The 23311-nt window shown below is 40.1% G+C and overlaps 1 protein-coding gene across 3 annotated transcripts in view; it reads left to right on the top strand.

The window, feature by feature from the left end:
- The window catches only part of PODXL2 (podocalyxin like 2), a 57854-nt gene that overhangs the window by 18738 nt on the left and 15805 nt on the right, over positions 1-23311 (top strand). For all 3 annotated transcript variants that reach the window (XM_019718599.3, XM_019718598.3, XM_088797870.1), the window contains exons 3-4: positions 10928-11676; positions 12492-12566. In XM_019718599.3, the coding sequence (XP_019574158.2) occupies positions 10928-11676; positions 12492-12566 (824 nt within the window). The remainder of the gene's footprint in view (positions 1-10927; positions 11677-12491; positions 12567-23311) is intronic.

Below are 23311 nucleotides of genomic sequence, written 5' to 3'. Positions count from 1 at the left end.
TAGTAGAGGACTTGTTCTTAATGCCAATCTGTGTAAGACACATTTATCAAAACTATCTCCAAAACTTAGAACATCAGTGCTAGAAAGAACCTGAAAAACCACATATATCAGCATTCTTATTTGTCATATGAAAAACTAAAGCCCAGAGAATTGCTTAGTTGGTGGCTAAATCTTCTGACTCCCAGATCATGTCACCAACAGCATGACTGCTATTATCAGCTATCTTAGAGGAGGATGTAAACAGTTTAGGGAATTCTGGGAGCCAGGCTCTTTCTGGAGGTATGGAGACCTGACTTTTGGAAAGTCATCATCAAATTGAGTAGAGGGATTGTTTTGGTCAGCTTGTCCTCTTGGGAACCCCCCCAACCCCAATGGAATTCTGCTGATGAGTGCATTTGCCATCCTTCCACATTTGAGGATTCCTCTAATCTATTGGCTCATTCAAGTGCTACCTGAGGGTTTCCAAAGCACTTTTTCTCTGAATTTGACCACTTCGGTTATGACTTGGCTACTTCCAAAATCAGCTAGAGTGCTAACTTCTGCCTGTTAGCCAACCAACTCACATTTTATCAATTCTACCTCAGGGCTATCTTCTGAATCCATTCTTCTCTCATCATTTCCAATATCATCACCTTTATTTCTCTCTCCTGAACCATTGCTGCAGGCCCCCTAACTTTTTTCTCTGCTTTCATTCATTCCCTCCATCTAATTCTTACACATTGCTATCAGATTAATCTTCTATTAGTGAAATCCCATGATTGTATTTGTTCTATTTCCCAAGCACCCATGTGACATTCTATAGTATTCCTGCTAAGTGGTCATCCAGCCCATTTCAATTATTTTTATGAATTACATTTCAATTTTAGGAAAGTTTTCAGTTATTATTTTTTCAAACAGGTTTTCAATTCTTTGCTTTCTCTCTTCTCCTTCTGGTACTCCTATGATGTGAATGTTGTTATGCCTGATGTTGTCCCAGAGGTCTCTTGAACTATTCTCATTTCCTTTTATTCTTTTTTTCTTTTTGTTGTTCAAGCTGGATGTTTTGTGCTACCTTGTCTTCAAAATCGCTGATTCAATCCTCTGTTTCATATAATCTGCTCGTGATTCCTTCTAGTGCATTCTTCATGTTAGTTATTGTATTCTTCATTTTTGACTGGCTCTTTTTTATGGTTTTTCTGTCCTTTTTTTATGCTTAGTATCTTTTTGTTGAAGTTCTCACTGAGTTCATCTGTTCCTCCCCTAAGTTTATTGAGCATCCTTATTATAACCATTGTTTTGAACTCTGTATCTGGTAGGTTGCTTGTCTCTATTTCATTTAGTTCTTTTTCTGGAGTTTTCTCCTGTTCTTTCATTTGGGATGTATTTCTTTGTTTCCTCATTTTGGCTGCCTCTTTGTGTTTGTTTCTATGTATTAGGTAGATGTGTTACATCTCCCAGTTTTGGCTGGGTGGCCTTATGTAGTAGGTGTCCTGTGGGGACCAGTGGCACCTGCACTGGGTGCTCCAGGAGTGTCCCTTGTGTGGGTTGTATGTGCCCTCCTGTTACAGTTGAGCCTTGATTGCTATTGGTACATCAGTGGGTGGGATTGACCCTCAGGCTGACTGCCTATGGGGTTTGGCTGTGTCCACAGCTTACAAGCTGCTGTGCAGAAGGCTTATCCAGTGGAGCAGGATTTGCCCCAGTGGGTTCTGGTGCCTGTTGAGACCTTCCTTTGGGTATGCTGTTTTGGAGCTAATTGGGTGATGCTTTGCTGCGGTCTGAAGCTGACCTGTAGGTATGTTGGTTCTGGGACCTCTTGGGAGGGGCTCCGGTGCAGGTGCAGGTCAGCCACTGTCTGTGACTGGCTAGGGACTACCTGGTAGGATCTACAAAACGGTCCGCGGTTGATCACTGCCTGTGCTGGACCTGAAGGCACATGGGAGAGGCCATGCTGTGAACTGAGGGTGGCTGCCACCAGTACCAGGCCTGGGGTAACCGAGGCCTGCTGCTGCCTGCCAGCTCCAGCTATCAGCCTCTGATAGAGCCTCATGTGGTATGCGAGTTGGGTGAGGTGAGGTCTCAGAGTCACCAGGGTGGGATGACTGGTACTTACTGGGTTAGATTCTGATTTGGTGCCAGTGCTGAGCCTAGAGCTACTCAGCAAAAGTCTCAGAGCACACAGGCCAGCTACTGCCCTCCTGGGGTCCACAGACCCCTGAGAGTTGTCCAATTAATTGTGAAATATGGGCGGGGCTGGCTGCTTGCTGAGAAATTACCTCTGGCATTGTGAGAGTTTGGTGGGTTGGGGTCCCAGGAAGTCACCAGGGTGGAATGAGTGGAGCTCACTAGGCCAATTCAGATTCAGATTTGGCTGTGTAGGGGAGGGTTCAACACAGGAGAAATGGTGCCTCCCTGCCAGCAGCTGCACAGGAGGGGGATTCTACACAGGGCAAATGGCAACTGTCCCTCCAGTCCTCCCCTTGAAACCACACAACTCAGTCTCTCTCTGTATGTCTGTGACGCCTCCCAAGTCACTGTCCCTCCGCTGGAGCCCAGAGCAAGTGCCTGTGAATGAGTGAGTCTGTGCGTGGGCCCTTTAAGAGGATGTCTGGGTTTCCTGCAGCCTCTGCCCCACCCGGGTGGTTGGAATCCCCACTGGTTTTCACTGCCAGATTGTGTGGGGGACTTCTCTTCCTGGGACTGGTACTCTGGACTGGGGATCCCAGTGTTGAGCGGGGGTCCCTTATTCCTGCAGGTAGGGGGGCCTTCATTGCCAAGATATCCCTCCCAATTCTTAACAGCCAAAGTGGGTGTGACACCAGCCCAATTTGAGTCTCCGCCTCTCCTGTCAGTCTCAACATGGCTTCTTCATTATATTCTTAGTTATAAAACTTCTGTTGAGCTAGACTTCAGGTGTTCTCCAGCTCGATTGCTCTATAATTTAGTTGTAATTTTAAAAATATTTTTTATTAAAATATAGCTAACATGGGGTGGCTCAGGCGGTTGAAGTGTATGCTCCTAACGCCGAAGGCCGCTGGTTCGATTACCACATAGGCCAGTGAGTTTGTGTCCTCTACAGCTAAGACTGTGAACAATGGTTCTCCCTGGAGCTGGGCTGCCATGAACTGCCGGAGGTCGGTGTGAACTGCTGTGTGCTGCCATGGACGGCTGTGAGCTGCCGTGGGCTGTTGTGAGCTTACATGTGCTACTGTGAGCGGCCGGTGGCTGTGCTGGCTGGCAGCTGTGAGTGACCAGCAGCTGTGAGTGGCCGGAAGCCAACGTGAGGCCGGCAGCCCACAAGAGCTGCCGTGAGCTGCTGTGAGCAACCTACCAACGACCAACGACCGAGACTGCCTAAGTGGGTGGAGCGCAAGGCTCATAATACCAGTGTGGGCCAGGAGCTGTGTCCTACAACTAGACTGAGAAACAATGGCTTAAAAACCGGGGTGGGGGTGGGGGCAAAAAATATATATAGCTAACATACAATATGAGGTGTGATCAAACAATACAGTGAATGTTTACATTTAAAAAAAATTTTTTACAGTAAAAGACACATTGCCATTAATCTCCCTCAAACTATTCCCCCTTGCTTCGAACACACTTATCCCATCATTCTTGCCACTTTCTGAAGCAGTTCTGGAACTCTTTTTTCATGAGTGTCTTTAGTTGTGCTGTCGTGGCTGCCTCGATGTCCTGAATCAATTCAAAGCATTTACCTTTCATGGTCATTTTGACTTTGGGGAAGAGCCAGAAGTCACATGGTGCCAGATCTGGTGAATAAGGTAGATGAGGACACACCATGATGTTTTTATTTGACAGAAATTGCTGTACCAGAAGCGATGTGTGACATGGAGCCTTTCCGTTGTGATCACAAAATATGGTGAATGCTGCTGTCGAGTGCCATCCGACAGAAAGGCAGGGAGCTCAATACAGGAAGAGGCACATAGAACTTTAGTAACAGTGTGTGACAAGTTTCAGCTTGTTTGGTGCAGTCAGTCGGGTGTGAGCTACAGTTGAGAGAAGGTGTGTTTTAAAGTGTGCCATAAATCATGGACCACAAGCAACGCATTAACACGAAGTGGCCAAACAGTTTTGTCCTCCATCATGACAATGCTCTGTGTCACACATTGCTTCTGGTGCGGCAATTTCTGTCAAAAACATTACAGTGTGTACTCATCCACCTTATTCACCAGACCTGACGTGGTGTGACTTCTGGGTCTTACCCAAAGTCTCAAAATGACCAGGAATATTTTGAATCAATTCAGGACATTGAGGCAGCCATTATAGTGCAACTAAAGATATTCACAAAAGAGGACTTCCAGAAATGCTTCAGACAGTGTCAAGAATGGTGGAATAAGTGTGTATGAAGCCAGGGGGTGTAATTTGAAGGGGATTAATGGCAATGGGTCTCTTACTGTAATAAATTTTTAAAAATTTAAACATTCACCATATTTGTTGATCACATCTCATATTACATTAGTTTCAAGTGTACACAATAGTTTTTCAACATTTATATACCTAAAGAAGTGATCACTATGATAAGTTTAGCAACCATCTGACACTGTACCATGCTATCACAGTATTATTGACTGTATTTCCTATACTTACATTACTGCTCCATGACTTATTTGTTTTATACCTGGAAATTTGAACCTCTTAGCCCCCTTCACTTTTTTCCCCCTTTCTTAAATTTTTCAACTAGTGTTGACATTAAATATTATATTAATTTCAGTTGTACAGCATAGTGGTTAGACATTTATGTAATTTAAGACGTGATTCCCCTGATTAGGTACCCACCTAGCACTATATGTAGTTATTACCATATTATTGACTATATTCCCTATGCTTTATATTACATCCCCATGACTATTTTGTAACTACCAATTTGTACTTCTTAATGCCTTCACCCTTTTCACCCAGCCTCCAACCCTCCCATCTGTCACCCTGGTAAATCTAGTACCCATCTGACACCATATATAGTTATTACAATATTATTGACTATATTTCTTATACTGTTTCCTTCATCCCCATGACTACTTTGTAACAATCAATTTGTACTTCTTAATCCCTTCCCATTTTTCACCCATCTTCCCAACCCCCCTCCCATCTGCAACCATTAAAATATTCTCTGTATCTATGAGTTTCTTCTGTTTTGTTTTGTTTATTTTGTTCTGTAGATTCCACATATAAGCAAAATCACATTGCGTCTGTCTTTCGCTGTCATATTCCACTCAGCATAACACCTTCCATGTCCATCCATGCCACTGCAGATGGCAAGAACCCATTCCCTTCCCTGGTTGAGCAATATTTTGTTGATATATGTTACTACTTACTCTGTATCCATTCACACCCAGGCTGCCTCTGCATCTTGGCCATTGTAAACAATGCTGCAATGAACGTATTAATGCACATGTCCCCTGAAAGTAGTATTTTGGGTTTCTTTGGATAAATACCAGAAGTGGGGTTACTGGGTCCTTCCTGGGACCCAGTAGTATTTTGGGTTTCTTCGGATAAATACCAGAAGTGGGGTTACTGGGTCCAGAAGTGGGGTTACTGGGTCTCTTGTTATAGCTGTTACTTTAAAGTCTATTATGTCTGTTATAAGTATTGCTGCCCCAGCTCCCCCCCTGCCCCGCCGTTTCTATTTTCATTAAATATCTTTTCCCCATCCCTTTATTTTCAGTCTCTGTGTGTCTTTTGATCTGAAGTGAGTCTCTTGTAGGCAGCATATGTAAGGGTCTTGTTTTCTTATCCATTCAGCCATGCTATCTTTTGATTGTAGCATTTAATCCATTTACATTTAAAGTAATTGTTGATAGACGTGTAATTATTGCCATTTTATTATTCATATTTTTTATTTTTTTTCTTCATTTTAAAGAAGTCCCTTTAAGATTCCTTATAATTCTGGTTTGATTCTGGTGAACTCCTTTAGATTTTTCTTGTATGGGAAGCTCTTTATCTGTCCTTCAATTCTAAATAATAGCTTTGCTGGAGAGAGTAATCTTGTCATAGATCCCTGGTTTTCAACACTTTGAATATTTCCTGCCAGTTTTTCTGGCCTGCAAAGTTTCTGTAGAGAAATCAGCTGATAGTCTTATGGGAGCTCCCTTGTAGGTAATTGCTTTTCTCTTGCTGCTTTTAAGATTCTTTCTTTGTCTTTAACTTTTGGCGTTTTAATTATGATGAGTCTTAGTGTGGACCTGTTTGGCTTCATCTTGTTGGGGACCCTCTGCACTTCCTGGGTTTGTATATTTGTTTCCAGGTTAGAGAGGTTTTCTGTCATTATTTCTTCAAATAGGTTTTCAATTTCTTGCTCTTTCTCTTCTCCTTCTGGTACAAATTTTGCAAATTTTGTTACACCTGATGTTGTCCCAGAGGCCTTTTAACTGTCTTCATTTTTTTTGGATTCTTTTTTCTTTTTGCTGTTCTGTTTGGGTGTTTTGTGCTACTTTATCTTCTAAATCACTGATTCGGTCTTCTGCTTCATCTCATCTTACTGTTGATTCCCTCTATTATTAGGTTGGTGCAAAAGTAATTGTGATTTAAAAGGTTAATAATTGCAAAAACCACAATTACTTTTGCACCAACCTAATAGATTCTTCATTTCAGTTATTGTAGTCTTTATTTCTGACTGGTTCTTTTTTATATTTTCTATCTCCATTTTTATGTTTTCTGTCTTTTTGTTGAAGTTCTCCCTGAGTTCACTGAACATTCTTATAACCAGTGTTTACAACTCTGTGTCTGGTAGATTGCTTATCTCCATTTTGTTTAGTTCTTTTAATGGAGCTTTGTTCTGTTCTTTTATTTGGGACATGTTTCTTTGTCTCCCCATTTTGGCTGCCTCCCTGTGTTTGTTTCTATGTATTAGGTAAGGTTGCTGTGTCTCCTGGTCTTAGTAGAGTGGCCTTGTGTAGTAGGTGTGCTGTGGGGCTCAGTGGTGCAGTCTCTCTGGTCACCTGAGCCGGGTATTCCAGGTGTGTCCCTTATGTGGGGCGTGTGTGTCTTCTGTTGTAGTTGAGCCTTGGTTGTTGTTTGTACATCAATGGGAGGGATCAATCCTCAGGCTGATTGATTGTGAAAATGGGCCAGGACTGCTATGGAAGAGCTGTTGTGCAGGCGCTGACCCTACAGAGCAGGATTTATTTTAGCAGGGCTCTGGTGCCTGCACAGTGTGCTCTTTGGGTCTATCTTCCCTGGAGGCTGCTGGGTGGTGTTCCGGCTGGGTCCAAAGCTGGCCACCAGGCTTGCCAGCCTTGGGGCTTCCTGTGACGGGCCCCACTGCAGGCCAAGTTCAGCCATAGTCTATGTGCTGCCTGGAACCACCTGGCATGAGCCAAAAAGTAAGTCTGTAGGTGGCCGCCACTTGCACTGGGCTTGGAGGTGCCTCAAGAGGTCAAGCCGCAAATGGATGCCAGCTGCTGCTAGTGCTGGGCTTAGGGCTGCTCAGCCAGAGTTACAGGACACCCTGAAGCCCAATACTGCTTGTTGGGTTTTGTGAACCTTTGAGAAATTTTAGAAAAGTCCACAGCATGAACCAAGGCAGGCTGTTTATACGGAAAAGCCACTGCAAGCAATTTGGGTGGGATGGAAAGTTGGGTGGGGCAGGGTCTTAGGGAATCAGGGTAAAGGAACAGTGTTAGCCAGGTTGATGGAGACTTGGATATGGTGGCCGCCTGTGTCTGCCCACTGAGAATGGGGAGGGCTCTAGTTGTAATTATACTGTTGTCCCTGGAGGAAGCAAGCACAGCGTTTATCTACTTCAGCATCTTGGATCCTCTGCATTTAAATTTTAAACACATCTGCCTATTATATAGTTCTTGTTTATATGGAAGTAAAATATTTTTATTATTCTATGCACTTGTTTTATGGGTGTAATTTCCTCTTGAATATCTCTGAAGATGTTAATAGAATTTTTTTTCTAAGTTCTCTTGTGTTTACTAGATTAACTCTTCTCAGAAGTCAGTTGCTTTGCTTTTTCACCCTTATGCTTTTTAATGCACCCAGCTTTCCTCAAGTGTCCTGTGAACCTTGATTGTTTTTTCATATCTATAAAAATGATATAGATTGCTCAGTATTAGAGTCTGGTGTGGGTTTCCTCAGCAATGCTGTGCTCACTGTTCCAGCAGAAAGCCTCTCCCCTGGATGTCATGACTGGCTGTTTTGTATGGGGAATAGGTAAGCTTTCCTACGGAATGTGTGCAGGGGTGTAGAGGAATGGACAGTCTTAAGTTACTAAGTCTTTACTACTCAAACAGAGTTGTATAATTAACAAAAATGGGGGGGGGGTAGAATATTTGAATCATTCATTTAAATAGTATAGTGGGCTTTCAATGATTACTAAGATCATTCAGCTTCTAAAAATCATACTTTTTCTTATAGGTAATCAATTTTTCTTTTTGTAATAATTCTCAGAGCTCTCCAAATTCTTGTTCTAATTTGGATAATTGCTTTCTAGGCCTGCTATACAGCTTCCATCCTGAAATTTATTTTTATGACTGTCCTCTCATGTTTCTTGATTTCCATATCTTTTTTGTGGGTGATTTCTTGGACAACTTCCTTAAACAAGTCTCTCAGAATCTGTGGATAGTAAAACCTTTAAGTTGTTGCATATATAAAAATGTCTTTATTTTGTAATCACATTTGAATGATAGTTAGTTGGGTATAAAATTCCAGGTTCAAAATAAACTTCCCTGAGAATTTGGAATGCACTTTTCAATTTCCTTCATGCAGTTTAGTGTTACTAATTAGAAGCTTGATGATAATTTGATAATCTGTTTCTTGTTCCTTTTAGGTAACCTATTCTTTCCCTAAGAGCTTTTAGGATCTTCTCTTGCCCCTTAGAATTCTGAAATGTCATAAGAATGAGGCTAGATGTGATTCTTCTATCATTCACCTTGTTTATATACCCTTTCAATATGAAGATTCATGCTGCCAGGCCCAGGAAATTTTCTTCTTTTTTTGGCTATTTATTCTTTCCATTTTATTGGTTCTGTCTTTTTGGAAAAAATATCATTTTTAAAAATGTTTTTTTGTTGTTTGTTTTTGCTCTGGAGACTTTTCCTTGACATTTTTTTCTAGCTCTTCTATTGAATTTGTACTTTTCAACAATTGAACTTAAATGTCCAAGAACTTACTCATGTATTTATACACACACACATATGTATACATATATATGTGAGTGTGTGTATATACATTTATTTATTATTATTGGGGAATATTGGGGAACAGTGTGTTTTTCCAGGATCCATCAGCTCTAAGTCGTTTTATTCCATCTAGTTGTGCAGGGCCCAGCTCACTGGCCCATGTGGGAATCAAACCAGCAACGTTAGTGTTATGAGCACTGTGCTCTAACCAACTGAGCCAACTGGCCACGCCACTTTTTTAAACATTACTTGATTTTCTTATTATCTTGTTCTTATTTGAGGGATACAATAGCTTTGGGTCTTTTTGAGGATACTAATTGGAATTTTAAATTATATTCCATTCCTTAAATTTTCTACCGTGTTTCCCCGAAAATAAGACCTAGCTGGACCATCAGCTCTAATGCATCTTTTGGAGCAAAAATTTATACAGGACCTGGTCTTATATTGTACTATATTATAAAGACCGGGTATTATATTATATTGTATTATATTACATTACATTATATTACATTATATAAGACCCTGTCTTATATTCAAATAAGACCGGGTCCTATATTAATTTTTGTTCCAACAGACGCATTAGAGCTGATGGTCCGGCTAGGTCTTATTTTCGGGGAAACACGGTATGTTCTATGTCTTTGCTAATTCCATAGTTGTTCTCTGGCTTTTAATTCTGTTGGTAAGAGAGCCTCCCTCCTCCACTGCTATCTTTTCATATGTCTGTTATGACTGAGAGGCTATTTGTTCCTATGATCTCATCTGCTTTCCATGTTCCCAGAAATTTATCTAAACTTTTAAAACTTTCATTTTGACTGTGAAGAAAAAAATTCTGTCATTTGACAAACATTTTGGAGGAGGAGGAGGAGAAGGAAGAGGAGAATGAGTAGGTTCAGTTCAGCACCTTAAACTATTCCCACCTCTCTCATTTCTAAAGAGTATTTTAAAGCTGTCTTTGATATTTATGATTTTGAAACAAATTGGCAGCCAATAAAAGTCGCTACCTAGATACAGCTTCTGATACTTCAAATGAATTTCGGACAAAACTGGTCTATAATTTTTATATGTCATTATCCTGAAAAGGATAGGACTATTGAAAAGCCATAAAATGTTCTGGTCTCCAGGAGGTCTCCTAATTTTTCTGCTTCAAAATGTAATTCCCAGAATAACAAGGAAAATAAAAATCCCCTCTCCCACTGCCAATGGTGTCCCTGTAAGTTCTGGAAGGCTTTAAAAACTTGTGGGTTCAGGCTTTCTCCAGCTCTCCTTGCGTCTTTTTCATTTCCCAATCAGGGCCTGAGTTATAGAACAAAAGCAAAGTTTGGGAACAATGGTCATAATCTATGGTTCTCATCTATTCCTGTGATCAAAGTGTCCTCAGACCTCATAAAGGGAACCCTTTCCAATGGGTTGTTCTTGGTGAAATCCCCAGATGAGGAAACATAAATACATTATAAAAATAATAGAGAAGATACCCATCAAACTGTTAACAAGTAATATCTGAAGGGTACAGTCATACAAACTTTCTTTTTACTTTATACATTCCTATATTCGTGGAATTTTCGTGACAGATTTGTGTCATTTTTATTATCATGAAGGAAACAAGGACCAGCCTGGCCTCTATTTCCCTTCCAGTCTGCCCCTGCCCCTCACCCAGCCTTATTTCCCACTCCTTTCGAACACAACCAATAGTCTCCCCACTGTTTCCCTGAGGCTCTCATGGTTCTTTTATATCATTTGCACAGCAAATACTGAACAAATCAATGAGTGATGAAACTAGTGAATGAATTGTCCATCTCTGTTCTTAGATTATGGTTTCCCAGACTTAACTGAGAAGGCAGGTCCCATAGAAGACACCAGCCAGGGTCAAAAGATGCCAAGCCTCCCCTCTTCCTTGCCCAAGATGAACCTGGTGGAACCACCCTGGCCTATGGCTCTTGGAGAGGAGGAAGAGGAGGAGGAAGAGAAGGAAGAGGTAGAGAAGGAAGAAGAGGAAGAGGAGGAAGAGCTGCTGCCTGTGAACAGAACCCAGGAAAAAGCCCAAACTCAGGTCTACGACGTTTCTCTCACCAGCAGTAGCCAGACACCAAGGGCCCCCAAGCACAGGCATGAAGATTCTGGGAACCAGGCCTCCTCGGGTGTGGAGGTGGGGAGCAACATGGAGCCAAGTCTGTTACTACCCTCAGTCACCCCAAATACAGTGACCCTGGGGGGTGAGGACTTTGCCAGCCAAGAGGCAGGGGGCACAATGCTGCCAGCTGCAGGGCATGAGGTAGAATTTGAAGCCCCTCAGGAGGCAAGTGAGAAGGCTACTGTGGGAACAGCTGGGTTAGAGGTGCTCTCCTTGGCCTCATTCCCTCAAGCAGAAGCCCCCAGTGGGGCTGAGACCGCAAGTGAAGACCCCCTTTACCCTGGAACCTCAACTGCTCTCCCTCAGTACCCCCAACACATGGAGCTGACACCTTCTGCTACCTTGGGACAAGAAGACCTCAGCCAGCAGCCCCAGGAAGGGCAGTCCGCTGAAGCTCAATCCAGAATCCCTTGGGATTCTACTCAGGTAACGTGGAGGTGCATGCATGCCATTGGCCATCCTGGGGCTACATGGAAGCAGGAGGTCTGCTGGGCCAAGGATAAAAGCCCTCAACACCACATCGAGCCTCCGCAGAACTGTTAGGGGTGTACACCTCATGGCCCACCAGTGGGTGTCCTCACTGCACTTACATACAAAGTAGAAGCTTTGGAAGAGCCTGGTACTCTGGCCTGGTTTTCATTTGTTTAGGTGTTATCGCTGCTACTCTTGGCTTCCCCACTGCTTATGACAGTGGAGAGAATTTGTGCCTGACCTGTGCTCTCTCCAGCACTGTTTCCATGCCCACCACTGTATGTGCAGTCACTCTCTGCTCCTCCCCTTATCACCCCTGCTCAGTACACACACACACACACACACACACACACACAAGTCAGTGCTCACACGCTCCAACACCAAAAGGAAAGAAAAGGGGTCCCAAGTTGTTAGCCTGTGAATCTGTCCCACAGGCATGTTTTTGTTTGACCTACAGAACATTAAAAACAAGTTTGTCTCTAGCTGGGGCAAGCCCTCTGCAATCTGGCCCCTTTGGCACAGTTCCACCTTCCTTTGTGTCACTCCTGGCCTCCTCCTCTCACTTGATCCCTGAAGACATCTGGGTTTGTGACCTTTGAGTTCGATCCTGGGCATGTCACCTTGCAGAGGCTGTCAGCTCCTACCTAGCTATGACAAACCTACAGTTGGACTTCACCTCCTAGCTTCTCAAAGTTTCTACTCATGTTCTCTATGGATGCCTTTCCTTATGCCTTTATAACTGTCACCCTTCTTTTCGTTTTATTGTACAGGTGATCTGCAAAGACTGGAGCAATCTGGCTGGGAAAAACTACATCATTTTGAACATGACAGAGAACATAGACTGTGTGAGTGCTGAGCTGGGCTGAGGACTGCAGGTGGAGGTTGGAGGCAGGCGGATAGAGTCAGGGTAGAGGGCAGGCACTGGCGAATGGGCAGTGGATGGGGTGGAAGCCTAAGCCCTTAAGTCAGAAGAGGCCAGCCTAGCATAGGGGATGAACCATTACCCACAAATATTGGATAAGACAGTGCTTTCATGTTTTTAAATTTCTAATGGCTCTTTTGTTCTTGTTCCTCTCTGATTTTAATTTAAAGGAATAGTTTTGCTCGTGTGTGCAATGTCTTACCTCTCTGAGGATAGTAACATTATTTTAAAAAACGTTTTCTCCCTAAAGAGGTTGCTTTTCCTACTTTTTTTGTTTCCTACTTTTTTGTGTCAGTTTTTCCACATACATACTCTCCTCAAATGTCTGGTGGAATTTGCTTGCCACTATTGAAAGAGGGCCATCAGAAAGCTGGTTGGAGGCTTTGAGAGTGGTGGTAGAATTTCTTAACTGTGGCCTTTCAGGAGGGTGGTCTGGCTGGGTCATTTCATTTGAAAATTTCTAATCTCAACATCTTTGGGTCGTTCCTCCTAGATGATTAGATTCTTTGAATGGGAAGTTCAACTGGGAGCACAAAAGGCTGGTTGCCAGTGTCCTGGGAGCCAGGATTAGAAGAGGGACGGACATTTCACTATTGGAAATGTGTGCATAAAGACAGAGGGTGCCAAAAAAAAAGTATACATATTTTAAGAAAGGAAAAAACTATTAAAATTGTAATAATATATACCGATAACAAAAGATGAATACAAGTCATGTTTGATTTCTGCAATTACAAAAGGTGCTCAAAGTGGTTACCATCAGCGTCTAGACACTTCTAATTACAGTGAACTACTGCTTGAGCAACATTGACCAAAGTGTTCACTTTATACATTTTTTTGGCACCCGCGGTATGTGCATTTACTCCCCTTGTTTGCAGTGTGAGCCCCCTCCCACAGTTGTGCCTGGTATCCACTAGGTCAGAGACCCTCTATTTTATTCTCTTTAAAGAATAAACTTCCAGTCTTCTGCCAAGGGGAAGGGACATTTGTTGGCTGTGCAGTGTTGGGGAGAGGAACTAAGGATCCAGCTGCTGCCTAAATAGATTTTCAAGCAGTTTTACTATTTTAGTATGGTTGCATCCCCTCTAGCCAAAGTAACCAGTGCTGCTTATTTCAGAGCATTTGGAGAGTTCAATAGTATAAGTGTGATTGCTTCTTAGCTTCCCTGTTGGGCTTAGGATTCGGCTCTTTGGGGTTTGCTAAATCAGGAACTTCTAATCCATCTATCTGCTTCTAGTTCCAGATTTTGTTGCTTAGTCTCTTCTTCTGTTTTGTTTTGGTTTTGTCTTTGTGGTTTTAGGTTTAAAAAAATTATTTACTCTTGTTTCAGCGGGTTTGAAAGAAAGTGAAAGTACGACATGCGATCAAACAATATGGTGAATGTTTAAATAAAAAAAAATTATTATAGTAAAAGACACATTGCCATTACCTCACTCAGAATATTCCCCCTCATTTCAAACATACTTATCCCATTGTTCTTGTCACTTCCTGAAGCAGTTCTGGAAGTCCTCTTTTGTAAGTGTCTTTAGTTGCGCTGTTTGGCTGCCTCAATGTCCTGAATCATTTTGACTTTGGGGAAGAGCCAGAAGTTGCACGGTGCCAGATCCAGTGAATAAGGTGGATGAGGACACACTATAATGTTTTTGAAATTTTTTTTTTGTTGTTCTTAAAGGTTTTATCTCTTTTTCTTTTTTTTTTTTATTTATTTTTTTTATAACTTTTTTTTTAAAATTAAATTTATTGGGGTGACAATTGTTAGTAAAATTACATAGATTTCAGGTGTACAATTCTGTATTACATCATCTATAAATCCCATTGTGTGTTCATCACCCAGAGTCAGTTCTCCTTCCATCACCATATATTCGATCCCCCTCACCCTCATCTCCCACCCCCCACCCCCCACCCCCCTTACCCTCTGGCAACCACCAAACCATTGTCTGTGTCTATGAGTTTCTGTTTCTCATTTGTTTGTCTTGTTCTTTTGTTGCTTTTGGTTTATATACCACATATCAGTGAAATCACATGGTTCTCTGCTTTTTCTGTCTGACTTATTTCGCTCAGCATTACACTCTCAAGATCCATCCATGTTGTCACAAATGTTCCTATATCATCTTTTCTTACCGCCGAATAGTATTCCATTGTGTATATATACTACAACTTCTTTATCCATTCATCTATCGAAGGACATTTTGGTTGTTTCCGTGTCTTGGCCACAGTAAACAAAGCTGCAATGAACATTGGAGGACACGTGTCTTTATCTCTAAATGTTTTCAGACTTTTTGGGTAGATACCCAGGAGAGGGATTGCTGGGTCATGTGGCAATTCTATTCGTAGTTTTGTGAGGAACCTCCACACTGCCTTCCATAACGGCTGCACCAGTCTGCATTCCCACCAACAGTGTATGAGGGTTCCTTTTTCTCCACAGCCTCTCCAACATTTGTTACTATTTGTCTTGTTGATGATAGCCATTCTGACTGGGGTGAGGTGATATCTCATTGTGGTTTTGATTTGCATTTCTCTGATGATTAGTGATGTTGAGCATTTTTTCATATGTCTATTTGCCATTTGTATGTCCTCTTTGGAGAAATGTCTGTTCAGGTCCTCTGCCCATTCTTCAGTTGAGTTCTTTGGTTTTTTGTTGTTGAGTTGCATGAGTTCCTCGTATGTTCTGGATATTAGCCCCTTATCGGAGGCACTATTTGCAAAAATCTTCCCCCATTCAGTTGGTGGTCTCTTTATTTTGTCGATGGTTTCTTTTGCTGTGCAGAAGCTTTTAAGTTTCATATAGTCCCATTCGTTTATTTTAGCTTTTACTTCCATTGCCTTTGGAGTCAAATTCATAAAATGCTCTTTGAACCCAAGGTCCATAAGTTTAGTACCTATGTTTTCTTCTGTGCAGTTTATTGTGTCAGGTCTTATGCTTCAGTCTTTGATCCATTTTGAATTAACTTTGGTACATGGTGACAAATAGCAGTCCAGTTTAATTCTTTTGCACGTGGCTGTCCATTTCTCCCAGCACCATTTATTGAAGAGGCTGTCTTTGCTCCATTGTATGTTTTTAGCTTCTTTGTCAAAAATTATCTGTCCATATTTATGTGGTTTTATTTCTGGGTTCTCAATTCTATTCCATTGGTCTATGTGTCTGTTTTTCTGCCAATACCATGCTGTTTTGATTATTGTGGCCCTGTAGTACAAGCCAAAGTCAGGAAGTGTGATACCTCCATTATAGTTCTTTTTTCTTAAGATTGCTTTGGCTATTCGGGGTCTTTTGTGGTTCCAAACAAATCTGATGATTTTTTGTTCTATTTCTTTAAAATATGCCATTGGGATTTTGATGGGGATTGCATTGAATCTGTATATTGCTTTGGGTAATATGGCCATTTTAACTATGTTGATTCTTTCAATCCATGAGCACGGAATGTCTTTCCATTTCTTTGTGTCTTCTTCAATTTCTTTCAAAAAAGTCTTATAGTTTTCAGCATATAGGTCTTTCACATCCTTGGTTAAGTTTATTCCTAGGTGTTTTATTCTTTTTGTTGCAATTGCAAAAGGAATTGGTTTTTGTATTTCTTTTTCTGAGATTTCATTGTTAGTATATAGGAAGGCAATGGACTTTTGTGCGTTGATTTTGTAGCCAGCAACTTTACTGTATTTGTTGATTATTTCTTTTTTTTAATTAAATTTATTGGGGTGACAATTGTTAGTAAAATTACATAGATTTCAGGTGTACAATTCTGTATTACATCATCTATAAATCCCATTGTGTGTTCATCACCCAGAGTCAGTTCTCCTTCCATCACCATATATTCGATCCCCCTCACCCTCATCTCCCACCCCCCACCCCCCACCCCCCTTACCCTCTGGCAACCACCAAACCATTGTCTGTGTCTATGAGTTTCTGTTTCTCATTTGTTTGTCTTGTTCTTTTGTTGTTTTTGGTTTATATACCACATATCAGTGAAATCACATGGTTCTCTGCTTTTTCTGTCTGACTTATTTCGCTCAGCATTACTCTCTCAAGATCCATCCATGTTGTCACAAATGTTCCTATATCATCTTTTCTTACCGCCGAATAGTATTCCATTGTGTATATATACTACAACTTCTTTATCCATTCATCTATCGAAGGACATTTTGGTTGTTTCCGTGTCTTGGCCACAGTAAACAAAGCTGCAATGAACATTGGAGGACACGTGTCTTTATCTCTAAATGTTTTCAGACTTTTTGGGTAGATACCCAGGAGAGGGATTGCTGGGTCATGTGGCAATTCTATTCGTAGTTTTGTGAGGAACCTCCACACTGCCTTCCATAACGGCTGCACCAGTCTGCATTCCCACCAACAGTGTATGAGGGTTCCTTTTTCTCCACAGCCTCTCCAACATTTGTTACTATTTGTCTTGTTGATGATAGCCATTCTGACTGGGGTGAGGTGATATCTCATTGTGGTTTTGATTTGCATTTCTCTGATGATTAGTGATGTTGAGCATTTTTTCATATGTCTATTTGCCATTTGTATGTCCTCTTTGGAGAAATGTCTGTTCAGGTCCTCTGCCCATTCTTCAGTTGAGTTCTTTGGTTTTTTGTTGTTGAGTTGCATGAGTTCCTCGTATGTTCTGGATATTAGCCCCTTATCGGAGGCACTATTTGCAAAAATCTTCCCCCATTCAGTTGGTGGTCTCTTTATTTTGTCGATGGTTTCTTTTGCTGTGCAGAAGCTTTTAAGTTTCATATAGTCCCATTCGTTTATTTTAGCTTTTACTTCCATTGCCTTTGGAGTCAAATTCATAAAATGCTCTTTGAACCCAAGGTCCATAAGTTTAGTACCTATGTTTTCTTCTGTGCAGTTTATTGTGTCAGGTCTTATGCTTCAGTCTTTGATCCATTTTGAATTAACTTTGGTACATGGTGACAAATAGCAGTCCAGTTTAATTCTTTTGCACGTGGCTGTCCATTTCTCCCAGCACCATTTATTGAAGAGGCTGTCTTTGCTCCATTGTATGTTTTTAGCTTCTTTGTCAAAAATTATCTGTCCATATTTATGTGGTTTTATTTCTGGGTTCTCAATTCTATTCCATTGGTCTATGTGTCTGTTTTTCTGCCAATACCATGCTGTTTTGATTATTGTGGCCCTGTAGTACAAGCCAAAGTCAGGAAGTGTGATACCTCCATTATAGTTCTTTTTTCTTAAGATTGCTTTGGCTATTCGGGGTCTTTTGTGGTTCCAAACAAATCTGATGATTTTTTGTTCTATTTCTTTAAAATATGCCATTGGGATTTTGATGGGGATTGCATTGAATCTGTATATTGCTTTGGGTAATATGGCCATTTTAACTATGTTGATTCTTTCAATCCATGAGCACGGAATGTCTTTCCATTTCTTTGTGTCTTCTTCAATTTCTTTCAAAAAAGTCTTATAGTTTTCAGCATATAGGTCTTTCACATCCTTGGTTAAGTTTATTCCTAGGTGTTTTATTCTTTTTGTTGCAATTGCAAAAGGAATTGGTTTTTGTATTTCTTTTTCTGAGATTTCATTGTTAGTATATAGGAAGGCAATGGACTTTTGTGCGTTGATTTTGTAGCCAGCAACTTTACTGTATTTGTTGATTATTTCTTTTTTTTAATTAAATTTATTGGGGTGACAATTGTTAGTAAAATTACATAGATTTCAGGTGTACAATTCTGTATTACATCATCTATAAATCCCATTGTGTGTTCATCACCCAGAGTCAGTTCTCCTTCCATCACCATATATTCGATCCCCCTCACCCTCATCTCCCACCCCCCACCCCCCACCCCCCTTACCCTCTGGCAACCACCAAACCATTGTCTGTGTCTATGAGTTTCTGTTTCTCATTTGTTTGTCTTGTTCTTTTGTTGTTTTTGGTTTATATACCACATATCAGTGAAATCACATGGTTCTCTGCTTTTTCTGTCTGACTTATTTCGCTCAGCATTACTCTCTCAAGATCCATCCATGTTGTCACAAATGTTCCTATATCATCTTTTCTTACCGCCGAATAGTATTACATTGTGTATATATACCACAACTTCTTTATCCATTCATCTATCGAAGGACATTTTGGTTGTTTCCATGTCTTGGCCACCGTAAACAAAGCTGCAATGAACATTGGAGCACACGTGTCTTTATCTCTAAATGTTTTCAGATTTTTTGGGTAGATACCCAGAAGAGGGATTGCTGGGTCATATGGCAATTCTATTCGTAATTTTTTGAGGAACCTCAGTTGGTGGCCTCTTTATTTTGTCAATGGTTTCTTTTGCTGTGCAGAAGCTTTTAAGTTTCATATAGTCCCATTTGTTTATTTTAGCTTTTACTTCCATTGCCTTTGGAGTCAAGTTCATAAAATGCTCTTTGAACCCAAGGTCCATAAGTTTAGTACCTATGTTTTCTTCTATGCAGTTTATTGTGTCAGGTCTTATGCTTAAGTCTTTGATCCATTTTGAATTAACTTTGGTACATGGTGACAAATAGCAGTCCAGTTTCATTCTTTTGCACGTGGCTATCCAATTCTCCCAGCACCATTTATTGAAGAGGCTGTCTTTGCTCCATTGTATGTTTTTAGCTTCTTTGTCAAAAATTATCTGTCCATATTTATGTGGTTTTATTTCTGGGTTCTCAATTCTATTCCATTGGTCTATGTGTCTGTTTTTCTGCCAATACCATGCTGTTTTGATTATTGTAGCCCTGTAGTACAAGCCAAAGTCAGGAAGTGTGATACCTCCATTATTGTTCTTTTTCCTTAAGATTGCTTTGGCTATTCGGGGTCTTTTGTGGTTCCAAACAAATCTGATGATTTTTTGTTCTATTTCTTTAAAATATGCCATTGGGATTTTGATGGGGATTGCATTGAATCTGTATATTGCTTTGGGTAATATGGCCATTTTAACTATGTTGATTCTTTCAATCCATGAGCACGGAATGTCTTTCCATTTCTTTGTGTCTTCTTCAATTTCTTTCAAAAAAGTCTTATAGTTTTCAGCATATAGGTCTTTCACATCCTTGGTTAAGTTTATTCCTAGGTGTTTTATTCTTTTTGTTGCAATTGCAAAAGGAATTGGTTTTTGTATTTCTTTTTCTGAGATTTCATTGTTAGTATATAGGAAGGCAATGGACTTTTGTGCGTTGATTTTGTAGCCAGCAACTTTACTGTATTTGTTGATTATTTCTTTTTTTTAATTAAATTTATTGGGGTGACAATTGTTAGTAAATTACATAGATTTCAGGTGTACAATTCTGTATTACATCATCTATAAATCCCATTGTGTGTTCATCACCCAGTCAGTTCTCCTTCCATCACCATATATTCGATCTCCCTTACCCTCATCTCCCACCCCCCACCCCCCACCCCCCTTACCCTCTGGCAACCACTAAACTATTATCTGTGTCTATAAGTTTCTGTTTCTCATTTGTTTGTCTTGTTCTTTTGTTGTTTTTGGTTTATATACCACATATCAGTGAAATCACATGGTTCTCTGCTTTTTCTGTCTGACTTATTTCGCTCAGCATTACTCTCTCAAGATCCATCCATGTTGTCACAAATGTTCCTATATCATCTTTTCTTACCGCCGAATAGTATTACATTGTGTATATATACCACAACTTCTTTATCCATTCATCTATCGAAGGACATTTTGGTTGTTTCCATGTCTTGGCCACCGTAAACAAAGCTGCAATGAACATTGGAGCACACGTGTCTTTATCTCTAAATGTTTTCAGATTTTTTGGTTAGATACCCAGAAGAGGGATTGCTGGGTCATATGGCAATTCTATTCGTAATTTTTTGAGGAACCTCAGTTGGTGGCCTCTTTATTTTGTCAATGGTTTCTTTTGCTGTGCAGAAGCTTTTAAGTTTCATACAGTCCCATTTGTTTATTTTAGCTTTTACTTCCATTGCCTTTGGAGTCAAGTTCATAAAATGCTCTTTGAACCCAAGGTCCATAAGTTTAGTACCTATGTTTTCTTCTATGCAGTTTATTGTGTGAGGTCTTATGCTTAAGTCTTTGATCCATTTTGAATTAACTTTGGTACATGGTGACAAATAGCAGTCCAGTTTCATTCTTTTGCACGTGGCTATCCAATTCTCCCAGCACCATTTATTGAAGAGGCTGTCTTTGCTCCATTGTATGTTTTTAGCTTCTTTGTCAAAAATTACCTGTCCATATTTATGTGGTTTTATTTCTGGGTTCTCAATTCTATTCCATTGGTCTATGTTTCTGTTTTTCTGCCAATACCATGCATTGAATCTGTATATTGCTTTGGGTAATATGGCCATTTTAACTATGTTGATTCTTCCAATCCATGAGCACGGAATGTCTTTCCATTTCTTTGTGTCTTCTTCAATTTCTTTCAAAAATGTCTTATAGTTTTCAGCATATAGGTCGTTCACATCCTTGGTTAAGTTTATTCCTAGGTATTTTATTCTTTTTGCTGCAATTACAAAAGGAATTGTTTTTTGTATTTCTTTTTCTGAGATTTCATTGTTAGTATATAGGGAGGCAATGGACTTTTGTGCGTTGATTTTGTAGCCGGCAACTTTACTGTATTAGTTGATTGTTTCTAATAGCTTTTTGGTGGAGTCTTTAGGGTTTTCTATATATAGCATCATGTCATCTGCAAAGAGTGATAATTTAACTTCTTCATTCCCAATTTGGATGCCTTTTATTTCTTTCTCTTGCCTGATTGCTCTGGCAAGGACTTCCAACACTATGTTGAAAAGCAGAGGTGATAGGGGACATCCCTGTCGTGTTCCTGAACGTAGAGCAAAGGGCTTCAGTTTTTCTCCATTAATTATGAGATTAGCAGAGGGCTTGTCACATATGGCCTTTATTATGTTAAGGTATTTTCCTTCTATACCCATTTTATTAAGTGTTTTAATCATAAATGGATGTTGTATCTTGTCAAATGCTTTTTCTGCATCAATTGATATAATCATATGATTTTTGTCCTTTATTTTGTTATGTGATGTATCACATTGATGGATTTGCGTATGTTGAACCATCCTTGTGCCCCGGGGATGAACCCCACTTGGTTGTGATGAATAATCTTTTTAATGCATTGTTGTATTCGATTTGCTAGAATTTTATTTAGGATTTTTGCATCGGTATTCATTAGAGATATTGGTCTGTAGTTTTCTTTTTTTGTGCTGTCCTTACCAGGTTTTGCTATCAGGGTAATGTTGGCCTCATAAAATGAGTTGGGGAGTACTGTTTCTTCTTCAATTTTTTGGAAGAGTTTGTGCAGAATTGGTATTAGATCCTCTTTGAAGGTTTGGTAGAATTCACTAGTGAAGCCATCTGGTCCCGGACTTTTGCTTTTGGGAAGGTTTTGGATGACTGATTCAATTTCGTTACTGGTGATCGGTCTGTTTAGATTTTCCAATTCTTCATGGTTCAGCCTTGGAAGGCTGTATGTTTCTAAGAACTTATCCATTTCTTCTAGGTTGTTGAATTTGGTGGCATATAGCCCTTCATAGTATTCTTGGATGATCCTTTGTATTTCTGTGGTGTCCGTGATAACTTCCCCTTTTACGTTTCTGATTTTGTTAATCAGTGTCTTCTCTCTTTTTATCTTAGTAAGTCTAGCCAAGGGTTTGTCAATTTTGTTAATCTTCTCAAAGAACCAGCTGTTTGTCACATTAATTTTTTCTATTGTCTTTTTGTTCTCTATTTCATTTAGTTCTGCTCTAATTTTTGTTATTTCCTTTCTTCTGCTGACCTTGGGTTTTACTTGTTCTTCTTTTTCTAGTTCTTTAAGGTGTAACATGAGGTTATTTATTTGGGAGTTTTCTTGTTTCTTGAGATAGGCCTGTAATGAGATAAATTTCCCTCTTAAAACTGCTTTCGCTGCATCCCAAAAATTTTGGTAGGATGTATTTTCATTGTCATTTGTTTCTATGTATCTTTTGATCTCTCCTCTAATTTCTTCTTTGACCCAGTCCTTCTTTAAAAGTATGTTGTTTAGTCTCCATGTATTTGTGTTTTTTCCCACTTTCTTTTTACAGTTGATATCCAATTTCAAAGCCTTGTGATCAGAGAATATGCATGGTATGATTTCAATCTTCTTAAATTTGTTGAGACTGATTTTATGTCCCAATATATGGTCTATCCTTGAGAATGTTCCGTGTACACTAGAAAAGAATGTATAGTCTGATGTTTTAGGATGAAGTGCTCTATAAATGTCAGTTATGTCCATTTCATCTAATGTGTCATTTAGGGCTACTATTTCGTTATTTATTTTCTGTTTGGATGATCTATCCATAGCTGTCAATGATGTATTTAAGTCCCCTAGTATAATTGTGTTTTGGTCAATTTCTCCCTTTAGTTCTGTTAGTAGTTGCTTGGTGTATTTCGGTGCTCCCTGATTGGGGGCATAAATATTGATGACTGTTATGTCTTCTTGTTGTACAGTCCCCTTCACCATTATGAAATGTCCATCTTTGTCTCTTGTTATCTTTTTCACCTTGAAGTCTGTTTCATCTGATATCATTATGGCTACACCTGATTTTCTCTGGGCACCATTTGCTTGGAGTGTCAATTTCCACCCTTTCACTTTGAGTCTATGCTTGTCCTTGTAGCTGAGATGTGTCTCTTGGAGACAGCATATGGTTGGGTTTAGTTTTTGGATCCAATCTGCTACTCTGTGCCTTTTTATTG

The sequence above is a fragment of the Rhinolophus sinicus genome, chromosome 4, assembly GCF_057876585.1.
Source record: "Rhinolophus sinicus isolate RSI-liver-muscle chromosome 4, RSI-T2T, whole genome shotgun sequence".
In the NCBI taxonomy this organism is placed as follows: domain Eukaryota; kingdom Metazoa; phylum Chordata; class Mammalia; order Chiroptera; family Rhinolophidae; genus Rhinolophus; species Rhinolophus sinicus.
This window is presented reverse-complemented; position numbering and strand designations above follow the sequence as displayed.